This window comes from Schistocerca gregaria, chromosome 1 (genome assembly GCF_023897955.1).
Source record: "Schistocerca gregaria isolate iqSchGreg1 chromosome 1, iqSchGreg1.2, whole genome shotgun sequence".
NCBI classification, from domain to species: domain Eukaryota; kingdom Metazoa; phylum Arthropoda; class Insecta; order Orthoptera; family Acrididae; genus Schistocerca; species Schistocerca gregaria.
In genome coordinates this window covers 975,558,782-975,573,653 of record NC_064920.1, presented here as the reverse complement: position 1 = coordinate 975,573,653, position 14,872 = coordinate 975,558,782, and the positions used below count along the sequence as shown (strand labels likewise).

General features: G+C 39.0%; 1 protein-coding gene across 1 annotated transcript in view; it reads right to left on the bottom strand.

Moving 5' to 3' along the window:
* The window catches only part of LOC126277212 (actin-related protein 1), a 64,199-nt gene that overhangs the window by 26,654 nt on the left and 22,673 nt on the right, over positions 1-14,872 (bottom strand). Inside the window, exon 5 of the mRNA XM_049977339.1 lies at positions 4,656-4,799. Within this exon, the coding sequence (XP_049833296.1) occupies positions 4,656-4,799 (144 nt within the window). The remainder of the gene's footprint in view (positions 1-4,655; positions 4,800-14,872) is intronic.

Genomic DNA, 14,872 nt, shown 5'->3' with positions numbered 1-14,872 from the left:
AACTACCAAAAATACAGAATATATTTCCAGAAACAGTCCAGACATATTACCCAAGGGAGTGGAAAAAAATAGCAAGAGGGCAGACACGCAGCATGGAAGGGAAAAAATGCTACAAGGGCTGGCGCCCTGAGGTAGCCTAGCACGAACCTGCCAACGAGCGGCGAGCCCTCTGGGGGGTTTAGTGATTATGGCTTCCATTTAGGTTTAATTTATACAGTTAAATCTTGTACGCCCTCCACTACTGTGAATTAACTTTACTTACAGTAGTTCTGCTGTAAGCCTGTCGACAGAATACGGAACGTATTAGGCTTCTACCGACCGCGGCCAACGTAGGCTACACCATTCGGTATTTGTGGCATCACACTTAATAAAACGTATTCAATGAATATGTTGTGCGATGACTTGTTTGTCTTTGTTGCAGTCCACAATGCTATTTAATACATTGTAATGGCAGACAGATTGTTATAAATGTAATGGATAGCTGGGATAGAAAAACACTGAAATCACAGCAAGTTTAGCTTTATTTCATATTCATTGGTATAAATAAGCACCACATGTGAAGGAAAATGTTTGTATATACAAGTGCTTTCATGAAACTTGCTTGTTTACAATACAGCAAGTGACATGTTACAAGTGTAAAAAACGGGTTGGCAATCCTGCAAAATGCTTCATTTCAACTGCTCAGCACAAGAATAAGCAAAAGTGTACAAGCAATACACTACAGGTCAATGCACTTATGTCACCAGAATATACTGCACTGCCACTAGCTACAGAAGGAAAACACCCCCCCACGTTACATTCTTGTGCCACTCACCATGTTCACCACTTTTTGCTTTTTTCTGGATGAGCACAAAGGAAAGGTTTCTCAAAAAAGCATGTTTTAACTTATAATTTATGTCATAGCATGTCTGAAAATAGTCCAATTACCTTGTACCCAGATACCATTTTCAATTTTTTGATGAGTTTTTACATGCTGTTAAACATCTGTGATTTGTTTAAAGAACTGTTGAAATTCATTACTACAAATTATCGTACAATACATTTAATTTCCTTCACTTATACAGATTGTATACAATTTTTAATTATTTGTGTCAATTGCATAAATTTTTGTTCATATTTTGGGGGTTTCAATGGTTTCCTCGATTCTGCATTTTCTTCAGTTTTGTGTTTTTTACATTTGGACCATACGAAAACATAAAATAGGGCTTCACTGTATTACATTCCAGTTCCACCCCTAAGCGTGATAAAAATGATAATAATAATTAAAAATAAATAAAAATAATAAAAAAAGATTGCTTGGGGCCAAGCCCCTTTGTTGTTCTGCATATTCTCATATTATTTATTCCTACAGAGTTTCCTTCCAGTTTTATGCAGTCACAATGTGGGGAATATTTCGATGTTTAGCAGACCCAGAACTACAGGAAAGCCAAGCTCAAAGACAACATTTGTTTACAAAACTGCTGAAGAAGATGTAGCATTTGATGCTTGTTTATTTTTTAACGGTGCTAAACTTTGCACAGTACAGCCTCTCGGGAGGCTAACATCTGATCCAGGAGCTTTCACAATGTAGATATTAAAGGAAACCAATAACAGGAGAATTGATGCAGATGTTACTCAATTTGAAATTCTGGTTAGTATAACACAACAACAAAGAAAATACTGCTTGAGGACGAAGAGGAAGATGCATATGGCTTGCACTAGTTCACACAGATAAGGCCCAATACAAACACTGCCAGATCTTTGATTCAGGTTTCGCTTAACTTACATTTGGCAACTTTATGTATCTTTTCCTCGCAAACTACTGACATCATAGTATATAAATTTGGCATGCAATTAGTCAATATTATAGTGAAACATTATGTGGAAGGAATTTTCATTAATGCAATAACACGAATTTTGTGCAAGAGAAAAGCCCAAAGACCTGTTCCTTTTTTTTTTGGCGGGGGGTGGGGGTGGAGGGTGTCAGGGGAGGGGGGGGCATTAGATGTAAAATCTAGCAAAAGATGATTTAATATTCTGTTCTACAGATCTCTGTAATAATTTTATATCAAACTTTATCCAAAACTACATTAAATTTGTTCTGACAGATTTTTCAAAAAATGAATAATTGTACCCATCTTGAAGAAAAAAAATTAATTGTTTATATTTTCAAATGCATAATTCAATAAGCATGAAAATGTATGTGTCTATCCATATAACATTCCTTAACAACTGTACTAAATTTATTTACATTGCCTTGAAAACTTCGGACTTTGTAAGGTTCAACCCCCCTCTCCTATTTATTGCAACCCTTAAGATAATGGTAAGAACGACACTACTTAGCTGGATTAGGATGCACCAAACAGAATATTGAACTAAGATCCAAAAACAGAAACACAGGTAATGTTGTCAAAGACATGTTTTAGGGGAAGTTCTGTAAACTTGGGTTAGAAGAGAAGACAGATTAAACTCGTGATAGGACTGATGAGTGGCTGTGGGAACTTAATAAACCCCCACACACACTGGGTGTAGACAATAGAGTCCCTAAGTGCAGACTATGTGGTGAGGGGGATGAAACCACACCACATTTAATCTTTTGATGTGAAGAACTGGGAGGCAGAAAGACAGGATACTAAGGTCAGTAATTCTAAAAGAAATTATATCCACTAAAGAAGTAATAATATATCTCTTACTACTCTTTAAAAGTACTGGCTGGATTTACTAGACTTCCAGGGAGAGAAACAGCACAATAAACCCAGTTCCGGTACAGCCAACAGTCTACTAAGACCACTGCTGTTTTCTCTCCCAGTGTAAATCAATCAATCCTCATAAATATTGTACACTACTAAAGCTATAAACAAATTTAATCTTTCCCACCATTAAAGGGGAAGAAAGAAAACCTTGGGCAGATGGCATGTCCACAGTGAGACTTCTACAGATATTTTATCATGCAATGGTTACAGCACATCTCTTGTATTGTGTGTCCTCAGTATGAATGTAAAAAGAATCTTCAGAAATATTGTAAACACAGATGTAAATAACTTTCACTAGCAGTCACATAATTTGATACAAGCTGACAAAAGGAGTAAATTAGGTGTCTAAAAACAGATCATCAAATACCAAACTTACTTTCTGATGAAAACCCACTTTTTCATGTTTTACTCACGTAAACTTTGAGGGTAGTTTGAAAAGTTCTCGAAATGACCACGAGAGATCAGTGTTAGCGCAAAAAGTTGTTCACGCAATATTCATTGGACTGTTGCCTGTATACACGTGCCCCGTCAGCGCTCTTGGAAGAGAGCTGTGGCTGTGACATGGCTCTGTTGTTCCCGCATAGTGATTTGCAAAGTTGGAAAAAAAAAATCGAGATTTGAGCGGTGATTAAGTACTTCATAAATAAAGGTATGAAAACAAAGGACATTCATGGCAATTTCCAGAATACAATGGGGGGACTCTGCTCCTTGATATTCAACTGTTGCCAATTGGACAAATGAATTTAAATTTGGTCGGGAGAGCTTAGATGATGATCCGCGCAGTGGTTGGCCAACATATGTCACTAATCCAGGAATCACTGCAAAAGTGCACAAAATGGTCATGGAGGATCGCCGATTGAAAGTGCGTGAAATTGCTCACGCTTGCCAGATGTCATCTGAAAGTGTGTATCATGTTTTAACTGAAGAACTAGAAAAGAAAAAAATTATCTGCAAGATGGGTACCGCGACTCTCAATGCTAAATCAAAAATGCATGAGAATGGACATATCTGAACAATATTTGGCCCGCTTTAGGAGAAAATAACAATATTTTTTGTGCTGGTTTGTGACCACAGATGAAACTTGAGTGCACTACTACACCCTAGAAACAAAACAACAGTCAAAGCAGAGGAAACATGCTGATTCTCCACCACCAAAGATAGAAAAGACAATTCCTTTGGTGGGAAAGGTCAAGGCATCAGTGTTCTGGGATGCGAAAGGGATTCTGCTTGTAGATTATCTCCCTACTGAGCAAACAATTACTGAAGAATACTATGCTAACCTCATGGACATATTGCAAAAGACATGTGAAAGAAGGACAGATTTAGCAAGGAAGAAAGTCATCTTCAATCAAGACAATGCGCAACCGCACACATGTGCCATCACCATGGCAAAATTACACCAACTAAGGTATGAATTGTTGCCACAACCACCTTATTCACCTGATACGGCTCCGTCAGACTTCCACGTCTTCCCAAAACTGAAAATTTTTCTTATTGGATGAAAATTCACTTCAAACAAAGAACTGATAGCCAGAGTTGACAATTATTTTGCAGGCCTGGAGGAAACTCATTTTTGAGATGGGACAAAGTGCATTTACCTACAAGGAGAGTACATTTAAAAATAAAGTAGTTTCAGTGATGTAAGTACTTTTTTTCTATTCCATTCTGAGAGCTTCTCAAACCACCCTCGTATCTTACACTATAAGTAATTATCACATATGATGCAAAGACAAATGTAATTATATTCTACTGTCAAATTTATTTCTAAAACATGCTTGTGCATGAATCACTTAGACGGTATTTCTATGAAACTGATATGACCCATTACAATTCTTCATGGACAAAATGAATCATGCATCAATCGACATTTTGAGACTAGACAAGTTGCCAGAGACAGAAATAATAGAAAGTAGCGTGACATACCTCAGGTACCTAGTTACATCTCTTCCAGCTATATCTACCCTCATTATGCTATGAGGCATCGCAAATCCCTCATATATAGGTACTGCATGAGTAACACCATCTCCTGCATCCAAAACAACACCTGTTGTGCGTCCTGTTGCATACCTGTGAGAATAAAAAAAAGGGGCAGTAAATATGGGTGACTATTACATAACATCAGAAATAGACATCTTACAACACAATAAGAGGTGAGCAATAAATGGGACTACAGATGGACAGGGAAGAAGGAACCAAAGCATAGCATGAAGTGATCATAGGTAGCTACTAATATACATAAAAATGAACAATTAAGTCTTCCTAACCTTTCGAATTACCTTAGAAGTAAAGTTGAAAAAAAGCTATGTTTATAGCATTTGTAGATTCAGAAAAATCTTTTGACAATGTTGACTGGAGTATACTCTTCAAAATCCTGAAGGTAGCATGAATACAATATAATGAGCAAAAGGATATTTACCACTCATACAGAAACTAAACTGCAATTATGAGTCGAAGGATATAAACAGAAAGCAGTACCAGATAAGGGATTGAGACAGGGTTTTAGCTTATCCCTGATATTCAATCTGTACATTCAGCAAGCTGTGAAGAAAATTCAGGAGCAGTTTGGAAAGAGAATTAAAAGTTAAGGGTGAAGAAATTACAATTTATATATTTACTTATGACATTGTAATTATATCAGAGATGGCAAAGGAATTGGAAGAGCAGTTGAACAGTGTGGACAGTGTCTCAAAAAAGTTATAAACTGATGATCAACAACAGCAATACTAGAGTAATGGAGTGAAGTCTAATTAAATCAGACACAGGGAACTGATTAGAAAATGAGAGACTAAAAGCATTGGACAAGAGAGAGAGAGAGAGAGAGAGAGAGAGAGAGAGAGAGAGAGAGAGAGAGAGAGAGTCCACAAGTCAATATTGCTCCCTCCAGTGGATAGAAAATTATTCGCTATATTATACCAATTATTTCTTACCCAAATATGATGAGTGGACACTTCAGTACCTCCATCAGATTTGAACTAGCACTAGATTAACGATACTTAATACATGTAAAGCAGTCCGAACCACTATTATGTTAGTGTAAGTTTTCATAAATGAAGCTGCCCTCAACCCAAATGTCGGTTTACACACTGCATTGCTTAATTACGCTTGGTTGTATCTGAGTTTTCAACCTGAACAAATCAGATAATTATAGTGAGAACTTAAAAGTCCTCACGAACTCTGAATCACAGTGAAACTTGGCATTTTTTTCCATTTACAAATCACTGTCAGAGGTGAATGAAATGATAAATAGATAGAAAAGAATCTTAGGGCCTTCTGAGGACTGAATCCCAAGCTCTTTTGATTGGTATTCTGCATTTACCCACTCAAAATCATGGAATTATTTACATAAGAGAAAATTTGTAAATAAATGAGACAAGTGTCATATTTGGTACTAGTGCAACATACAAAGCTGGAGTAATATGAAATTTCACATAACAAAGGATAATCAGCCTCTAAAAAATTTTATTTAGTTGTAGCAAAATGGTTCAAATGGCTCTGAGCACTATGGGATTTAACTTCTGAGGTTATTAGTACCCTAGAACTTGGAACTACCTAAACCTAACTAACCTAAGGACATGTAAATAAAACAGAAAGAAACTTCCACATGGGAAAAATATATTAAAAACAAAGATTCCAAGACTTACCAAGCGGGAAAGCGCCGGCAGACAGGCACATGAACAAAACACACAAACACACACACAGAATTACGAGCTTTCGCAACTGGCAGTTGCTTCGTCAGGAAAGAGGGAAGGAGAGGGAAAAATGAAAGGATGTGGGTTTTAAGGGAGAGGGTAAGGAGTCATTCCAATCCCGGGAGCGGAAAGACTTCCCTTAGGGGAAAAATGGACAGGTGTACACTCGCACACACACACACATATCCATCCGCACATACACAGACACAAGTGCCAGTTGCGAAAGCTCGTAATTCTGTGTGTGTGTTTGTGTGTTTTGTTCATGTGCCTGTCTGCCGGCGCTTTCCCGCTTGGTAAGTCTTGGAATCTTTGTTTTTAACCTAAGGACATCACGCACATCCATGCCCGAGGCAGGATTCGAACCTGCGACTGTAGCGGTCGCGCGGTTTCAGACTGTGGGGCCTAGAACCGCTTGGCTGCCCCGGCTGGCTAGTTGTTGCAATCTGTAGACTTCAAGAGATAGTATACATACGATAGTTGGATAAGAACTTCACTCCAGGCACAAGTTTTTGAAGCATGGAAAAAGGCGGGTGGGGAGGAGATTAGGCTTAACTAACTTCTCATGCACAGAACACCCTATTCATCTATCCAGCAAGATAAGTACAACTGTACACTAACTACTTCCAGTTTGTTTCATCTAAAATAAATTACTCATGTTATTAATAGAGCCCTGTACTTCCTTGGGATAATTTCAAACACTCTAGTTTAACCTTTTTGAATATTTTAATGAAAAATGTAATGATCATTAATGTTGACATAGAAAATTTTATTATAATTATGACACAAGTTATCCTACTTCTTTGTAGAAAATGAACAATTCCCTATTTCTTATAGCCCCCCCCCCAAATAATAATAATAATAATAATAATAATAAATAATAACAATAATAATAATAAAATGCATGAACAACTGATGTATTTTAATCATGTTACAATTATTTTCACTTTTTTAATATTTTAATGAAAATTCTTTTAGTGAAAAATTATTTTCATTTGTCACTAAGATAAAAACGTACACTTGAGGTCTGTATATGTGTATGTATCACCACTGTCTGTGGCCTAGCATGGCAACTAAAATTAATTTTATATTCCATTTTGGTGATGCAGTACATATTTAAAAACATTTCTGTATTTTTAAAGTGAAACTTTTTTTATTGCGCTATCAGCACACTTTTGCACACTGAGAAATATCTCTCTACAGCCTGCAAGGAGCATATTTCATCAACACAACTGCTTGTGGCTCTCAATACAATCTACCTTCAAAACTTCTCCCCCTGAATAACGGAGGGCGTTTTCTTCGTATTTGGGGCACTTCAGAAGAATATTCCTTAATTTGGTGACATGCTATACCCAATGAGGCAGGTATTCTCCTGTTATCTGCACCTCAGAGATCATGTCTAAGCATCTTTTGGGGCAAAGATAGTGACTTAAGACATTGTATTGCAACAGTCAGACATTGGAAAGAAACTCTTAAAAATGTCAAGGATGCAACATTCTTGTTGTTCTTAAGAATCATCTATGGTTTCTTCAGTAAACACTGATTCACTACTACCTCTTTAACTTTCTGGTCGTCTTTGGCATAATATAAGGGAGCGATCAAAAGTTTCCAATCGAAGGCCGCACAGTCCAGAATTGGTATGCCACTCGGACAAAACCACTGTAAGCACTGAAGCAATCATCCCACCAATGCACCAGGTTGAAGATACACGTTTGGTAAAACATCGTGTCATGCTGCATGAAGAAGTCCACAGCTCTCTGCTGTATATCCTTATCTAACAGGAATCTTAGTGCATCCATGGCCTTGTTTAATGGAATGAAGATGTAATAGTCACATGGGGAATGATCGGGACTATATGGCACGTGATCAAGTGTCTCCCAATAGAATTGGTCCGTAACAGAAGAGGCTGGCCTTCCAGACCGAACGGCATCTTGTGTCAAATCACAACCAGGATGGAACTTGGCCCATTTCACAACGATGGTTATCAGCAGACATGTTGCCCCATACACATCCTTCATCCTCCAATGGATGTCTACCGGTGTTTGTCCTTCCAAGAAAATAACATCATCAAGTTAGTCCTGTTTGGAAGCATTTGGTAATACTGTTTGGAAGCATCTGATAATAATGTCGCCATAGTTCATGTTTTGGCATTTACCATATGCATTTCGGAAAGACATAAATGCCACACTAGTCTCTTCCTACATGTCGATGCTTACACACCTAAATCAGAGTTGCACTATGTTGCATATACACTGCAGCAATGCCCTCAAAAGGAAACTATGAAACTGCCAACAGCCATGTGCCCAAAAGTGTAAGTCTGGGTTCAGGTGGGAGAAGAATGTTTGGAGCTATCTTTTTAAAGGACTAGGAGCTTTGAGAAGTATTTTCTTAATAGAGGAAATAATACTGTTAACTCCAGGAAAATTATTCTGACTTCCTCTGCTACATTGTGTCGGCCATGGGCAAGGCAGGTGTAATAGATTATACAAGGACAGAATTCTTTCAGTGTTGCTCTCACTTTGAACATATAGGCAACACAGTCTTGTCACCAACATCAATTTTTTTTATCCTTATCTTCTCCTGGTCACAGGGACCAGAGGTCTGTGCGTGCCCTTAATAAGCACTACCCACGCAATGTTGTCACTGGTGTAGTGCTGTGCATGCACAGTAGACCTGGTGACGGCAGTCGGTGACTAAGTAGCCTTGAGGCACGCTGCTTGAAGTCGGTGAGCACTATTCTAGCATTGGAGGTCTGACTGTGGGTGGTAGTTGTAGTAACTGGTAGTTTACTACAATTGGATGCACAGGGAATTCCTGACAGTGCAGACTATGTCCTGTGACTTGTCTTTTCTAACTCTTTACCCAGAAGTAAATGAAGTTTTCTTGCTGTTGTGGAATCTAATTTCCCTACCATGAAGGAATTCAGGCTGTGATCACATTTCATCAGCTCCATGGTCCTCAGAAATGCATACAGCTCAGTATCAAATATGCTTAGAGAAAACAAATGAAAAGCCAAGAGTTTCCTCCTGCTTAGGCCTGTTAGTAGAGCTCACTGGAGGATAAATACATTCTTGAGTAGACAATTTGTAGTACTCCGTCAAGTTTAAAATTATTCTGGACCTCACTAATACCAACAGTGGGAGTTGCACAAAACCCATATCAGTGCAACCCCATGTCTACTTCAAGAAGATTCATAATGTGCTCCTATTACAAATGGCTTCCGCACTTGAGGAGAATTTCAATACAATCATCCTAAGATTTCATTGATATGAATCATTTTTTAAAAATAATCAGCAAACAGTTGCACAAAAGAAATTTTATTTCCTTTACTGGTTTCCGACAGCTAGCGCCCCTCTTCAGAACGCTTATTGGCAGTTCCTTCCTTATTAAAATTAGTGTGGTTGGAGATATCACGATTCTTTAGTTTGTTTTTCTTGTACAAGTAGATGGTTCTGGCTTGACGGCTTCAGTTTGTTTTTCTTGTACAAGTAGATGATTCTTTGTGTCTGGCTAGACGTTAAGATTAGCATTTTATCCACCTTCAGCAACTGTATTTCTATAAATGAGTAAAGGAAACAAATTTCTTTTGTGCAACTGGTTACTGATTATTTCAACAAATGGAAAAACAGTTGCTGAAGATGGATAAAATACTAAATATGAAGGATTATATGAAAAATTAGCAACTTAATGACCAAAGCTTTTATACTTAGTTATCCACAAAGAACATTTTGAAACACATCACATCATGGAGGTTATTCTGCCTCAGCGCATAAGATGCTAATGATGCTTGTCCAATTCAATATCCTTGTCGTGTACTCCATTAAGAGTTTTAAAATATGGTTGCCACACTGATTCATAGATCATGCAACCATAATTTGAATGAGGATAAATGCAGCCTTTGCAAAATTAGAGCAAAGATGCCAAAACAAACGTAATGCTCTTTTAGAGGTTGTCATCCACCTTTCGTGTTATGTCTGCCTTTAGAACAAAACTTCCATTCTTCTGCTCGGCGGGATCCTCATTCATTAGATTTTGCATGCACAACCCTCGACTAGAATTTAGCTTTATGTACTTTATCTATGCTAATGGCCATTAAAATTGCTACACTAAGAAGAAATGCAGATGATAAATGGGTATGCATTGGACAAATATTTTATACTAGAACTGACATGTGATTACATTTTCATACAATTTGGGTGCATAGATCTTGAGAAATCAGTACCCAGAACCACCTCTGGCCGTAATAACGGCCTTGATACGCCTGGGCATTGAGTCAAACAGAGTTTGCCCATGCAGTTTCAACATGATACCACAGTTCATCAAGAGTAGTGACTGGCGTATTGTGACGAGCCAGTTTCTCAGCCACCATTGACCAGACATTTTTAATTGGTGAGAGATATGGAGAATGTGCTGGCCATAGCAGCAGTCGATCATTTTCTGTAACCAGAAAGGCCCGTACAGGACCTGCAACATGCAGTTGTGTGTTATCCTGCTTAAATGCAGGGTTTCACAGGGATCGAATGATGTGTTACCACGGGTCGTAACACATCTGAAATGTAATGCCCACTGTTCAAAGTGCCGTCAGTGCAAACAAGAGGTGACTGAGACATGTAACCAATGGCACCCCATACCATCATGCCCAGTGATGATGAATACACGCTTCCAATGTGCATTCACCACGATGTAGCCAAACACGCATGGGCCCATCATGATGCTGTAAACAGAACCTGGATTCATCAAAAAAAAAAAAAGATGTTTTGCCATTCGTGCACCCAGGTTCGTCCCTGAGTACACCATCGCAGGCACTCCTGTCTGTGATGCAGTGTCAAGGGTAACTGCAGCCATGGTTTCCGAGCTGACAGTCCATGCTGCTGCAGACGTCGTCAATCGGTTCGTGCAGACGGTTGTTGTCTTGCAAATGTCCCCATCTGTTGACTCAGGGATCGAGATGTGGCTGCATGATCCGTTACAGCCATGTAGATAAGATGCCTGTCATCTCGACTGCTAGTGAGACGAGGCCGTTGGGATCCAGCACGGCGTTCCGTATTACCCTCCTGAACCCACCGATTCCATATTCTGCTAACAGTCATTGGATCTCGACCAATGCGAGCAGCAATGTCATGATATGATAAACCGGAATCGCAATAGGCTACAATCCGACCTTTATGAAAGTCTGAAATGTGATGGTACGCATTTCTCCTCCTTACGCGAGGCATCACAACAATGTTTCACCAGGCAACGCCGGTCAACTGCTGTTTGCGTATGAGAAATCGGTTGAAAACTTTCCTCATGTCAGCAAGTTGTAGGTGTCGCCACCTTGTGTGAATGCTCTGAAAAGCTAATCATTTGCGTATCACAGCATCTTCTTCCTGTCGGTTAAATTTCGAGTCTGTAGCACATCATCTTCATGGTGCAGCAATTTTAATGGCCAATAGTGTACAATGGTACTGACAAGCATATAAGATTTTAGATACTTAGCCACTTGTAAATATGTAGCAGTTTTTATCATCAGTGAATGTTCCCTTGTTTGGGACTTTTGCGAAACCCTCTATGTCCTGTGTCCTCCGAGTCTTTTGCAGTGGCATGTCCACATAAAATCTCGGTTTTCATGTCGCATCAATTTGGATAAAATACTCAAGGTTTTGATGGTCGTCTCTGCCATTGTCATCAGGAGTAAAAAGCCTCGATTGCCAGGGCTGGCACAGCTCTCCACATATATAGGCACGATTATAGCATCTGGCACAAATCAGAAATGGCCGTAGTGACATGCGCATGAAACGCGAGTTTAGACCGTAATCCCAATATGTTGGACAGAGCCAAGAGTCTCATCTTTTCGAACAGTATTTTGTGTCTGTTTTTCAGGCAATGTTCAGCTATAGCTGACTTGTCAAGCTCACTTTCATTTATTTACAGTGTACCTTCTGCTTCCTATGGTTTAATATGATGCTTGTGCTCAGGATCGTGCTCCACAACTGCGCAAATTTTTAGACCCATACAGATGGTGCCACATTTGCAAGGAACACTATACACTCCAGGCACACAAAAAGCTATGTCGTCGAAGAGGGGGAAAGCTGGTCACAGGCCATGTCTATGCAGCACACATCCTAACTTACTGCTCATTGCCCCACAATCTGGCAGGAAAGCAAACAGCTTCTTCTGCTGATTCACAGTGCATCCTTTGTTGGTGAACCTGGAAGAGTTTGCAGTGTGTCTCTTGCTATAACTATTCTCTCTGAACACGTCTTGAATGCTACAAAATTCAGACTATAAGTGATTTTCATCAGAAATAATCTTTGCCCTACTGTTCAGGACTGCTTCCTTGTGTGCAAGATGATGGAAACTATCAGTGTTGTTCAAGTATCGATCAGTATGTCTTGGTTTACTGTATGCTGAATGACCAACTCAGCCTTCTGTCTTCCGCTGAACTAAAAAATTCAAGTGTGGTGGTTTGCCAGCCTTCTTCATCTTGATAGTAAATTTAATTTTGAGATGGGCAACCATATGTGTGACCGACGAAGAGCTGCAGTGCATTTTCACTATGAGGCCATATCAGGAGCATCATTCAATGGCCTTACGGAGCAAGACAAACACGACACCAATAAAGTTCAGAGTCTGGTTTATGAAAGTGCTCTGTGAAGAAATTCGTGACTGCTGGATACAGTGATGATCCATTGCTATGCCACCTGTCATTTCATAATATTCGTCATGGCACAGGAAGTACAAACTGCAAGTATTTAATTTTTTTTTTATTAATTTGACAAATTCGAAGCTAGCTAGGTGGCTGGAGAAATGTACACCCCTGCTGCAGCTGTAGCAGACAGCGCATGCTATGACATATTCATATACAACAATGTCAGTGGTAAGTATCAGTGAATTACTGTTGCTGCAGCTTTATCTCTGTCTCCTGAAAATCAATACATTAGGACCAAAAATTTAAAAAAACAGTGTATTTACTTGCAAAAGTCTTGTAATCAAAACAGTAAAATCTGCAAAAATGGGACAGAATACTTTTCAATGTTACATCAATAACTTCTTACCATCCACAGAAATAATTCATTACTTTTGTTGGACTCTTGGCGTGAACACACTGACACCTGTGTCTCCGACAGCACTTTGTCGTTTGAGAATTATCAGCAGACAGTATTGTTAAACTTCAGCAATTTCTGTATTGTCAGTTTGCATCAACATACTTCACAAATTTGATGAAGAGTGCCAGGAACACGCCACCAATTTGCAGAACAGCAGCCGAAACCATTTTTTACTCCATTCCAGTTCTGTCTAAACAAAACTAGTAGTGTGCAGCACCTGAATGCATTAGTTCTTCATTTACCAGGTGAGCCTTGTACATGGAAAATGTCTGTTTCCGTCATCCAACAGACACTCCGCATTATAATAACAACTAAATGCTAACAAAGGCCTGTTACATTGTTAGTGAAATACGTGTTATTGAAAAATTACAAGAACTTTGCTACAGTAATTGTAAATTAACTAAATGGCGAAGCCAATTGCAAGGTAAACATGCTGAAAGGCTAATAAATAAACATCTACAAAATATTAGTATCGACCGACAGAAATCCTCTGTAATGTGACATCAAACACTGCCTCAATTTTCTCTCCTCTACTAGCCAATTGCTTAACAATTACTTTTGCAATAGTTTAATTGTCAATACGAACTGCAAGTTATTCAAAAAATTAATGATTTGAGGCAGTCTTGGTATGGTTTAAGTGCTTACAATTCACTTGTGTGCACTTTGGACTTTGTATTGCATTCCATCGTGCTTTGTCCTCTTGTCACGACTGCTTCTGTTTATTCGCTGAATCGCACACTAGACAGATAGGGCAATAGAACCTAGTGCAAAAATGACCAACTAAAAACACCACCTTACAGCGCATCTTAACAGCTAAAATTATGACAGTGCACTTCTTTTGGTGTATTCTTCCTGCACGAAAAATTTTAGGTTGGGTTTTGACATGTCGAAATGGACCATCTCTTGTTAGGCCCATTAATAGTGCAAACAGCCTGACCACCTGCAGAATGGCAAAACATCTGGCAGGTTTATTAGCACCAAAACTGGGACACTGCAAACACTATGTTGGGATTGGTGTGTGGCTACTACCGCTCTCCAACCCAGATGGCAAGCGAATTCGAATACTTCAGTTCTAAATCTCTACAAAAGTTATCTTCTTTTTACATCTGCTGCATTCCTAGAGTATCTGCATAAATCAATTTGTATGTGGTTTGCGTGCCCGTGAAGTGAGTGAGTGAGTGAGTGAGGTTAGGTTAGGTTAGGTGAGCGAGGGAGGGAGGGAGGGGGGGAGGGAGGGAGGGGAGGGAGGGAGGGAGGGAGGGAGGGTAGGGACTTGTAAATATTCACAAAATATCACACTTGAACTATCACCAAATCTTTGTACTTACATTGCTTTTGTCACAACTTTTTTCCTGGAATGTTTAAC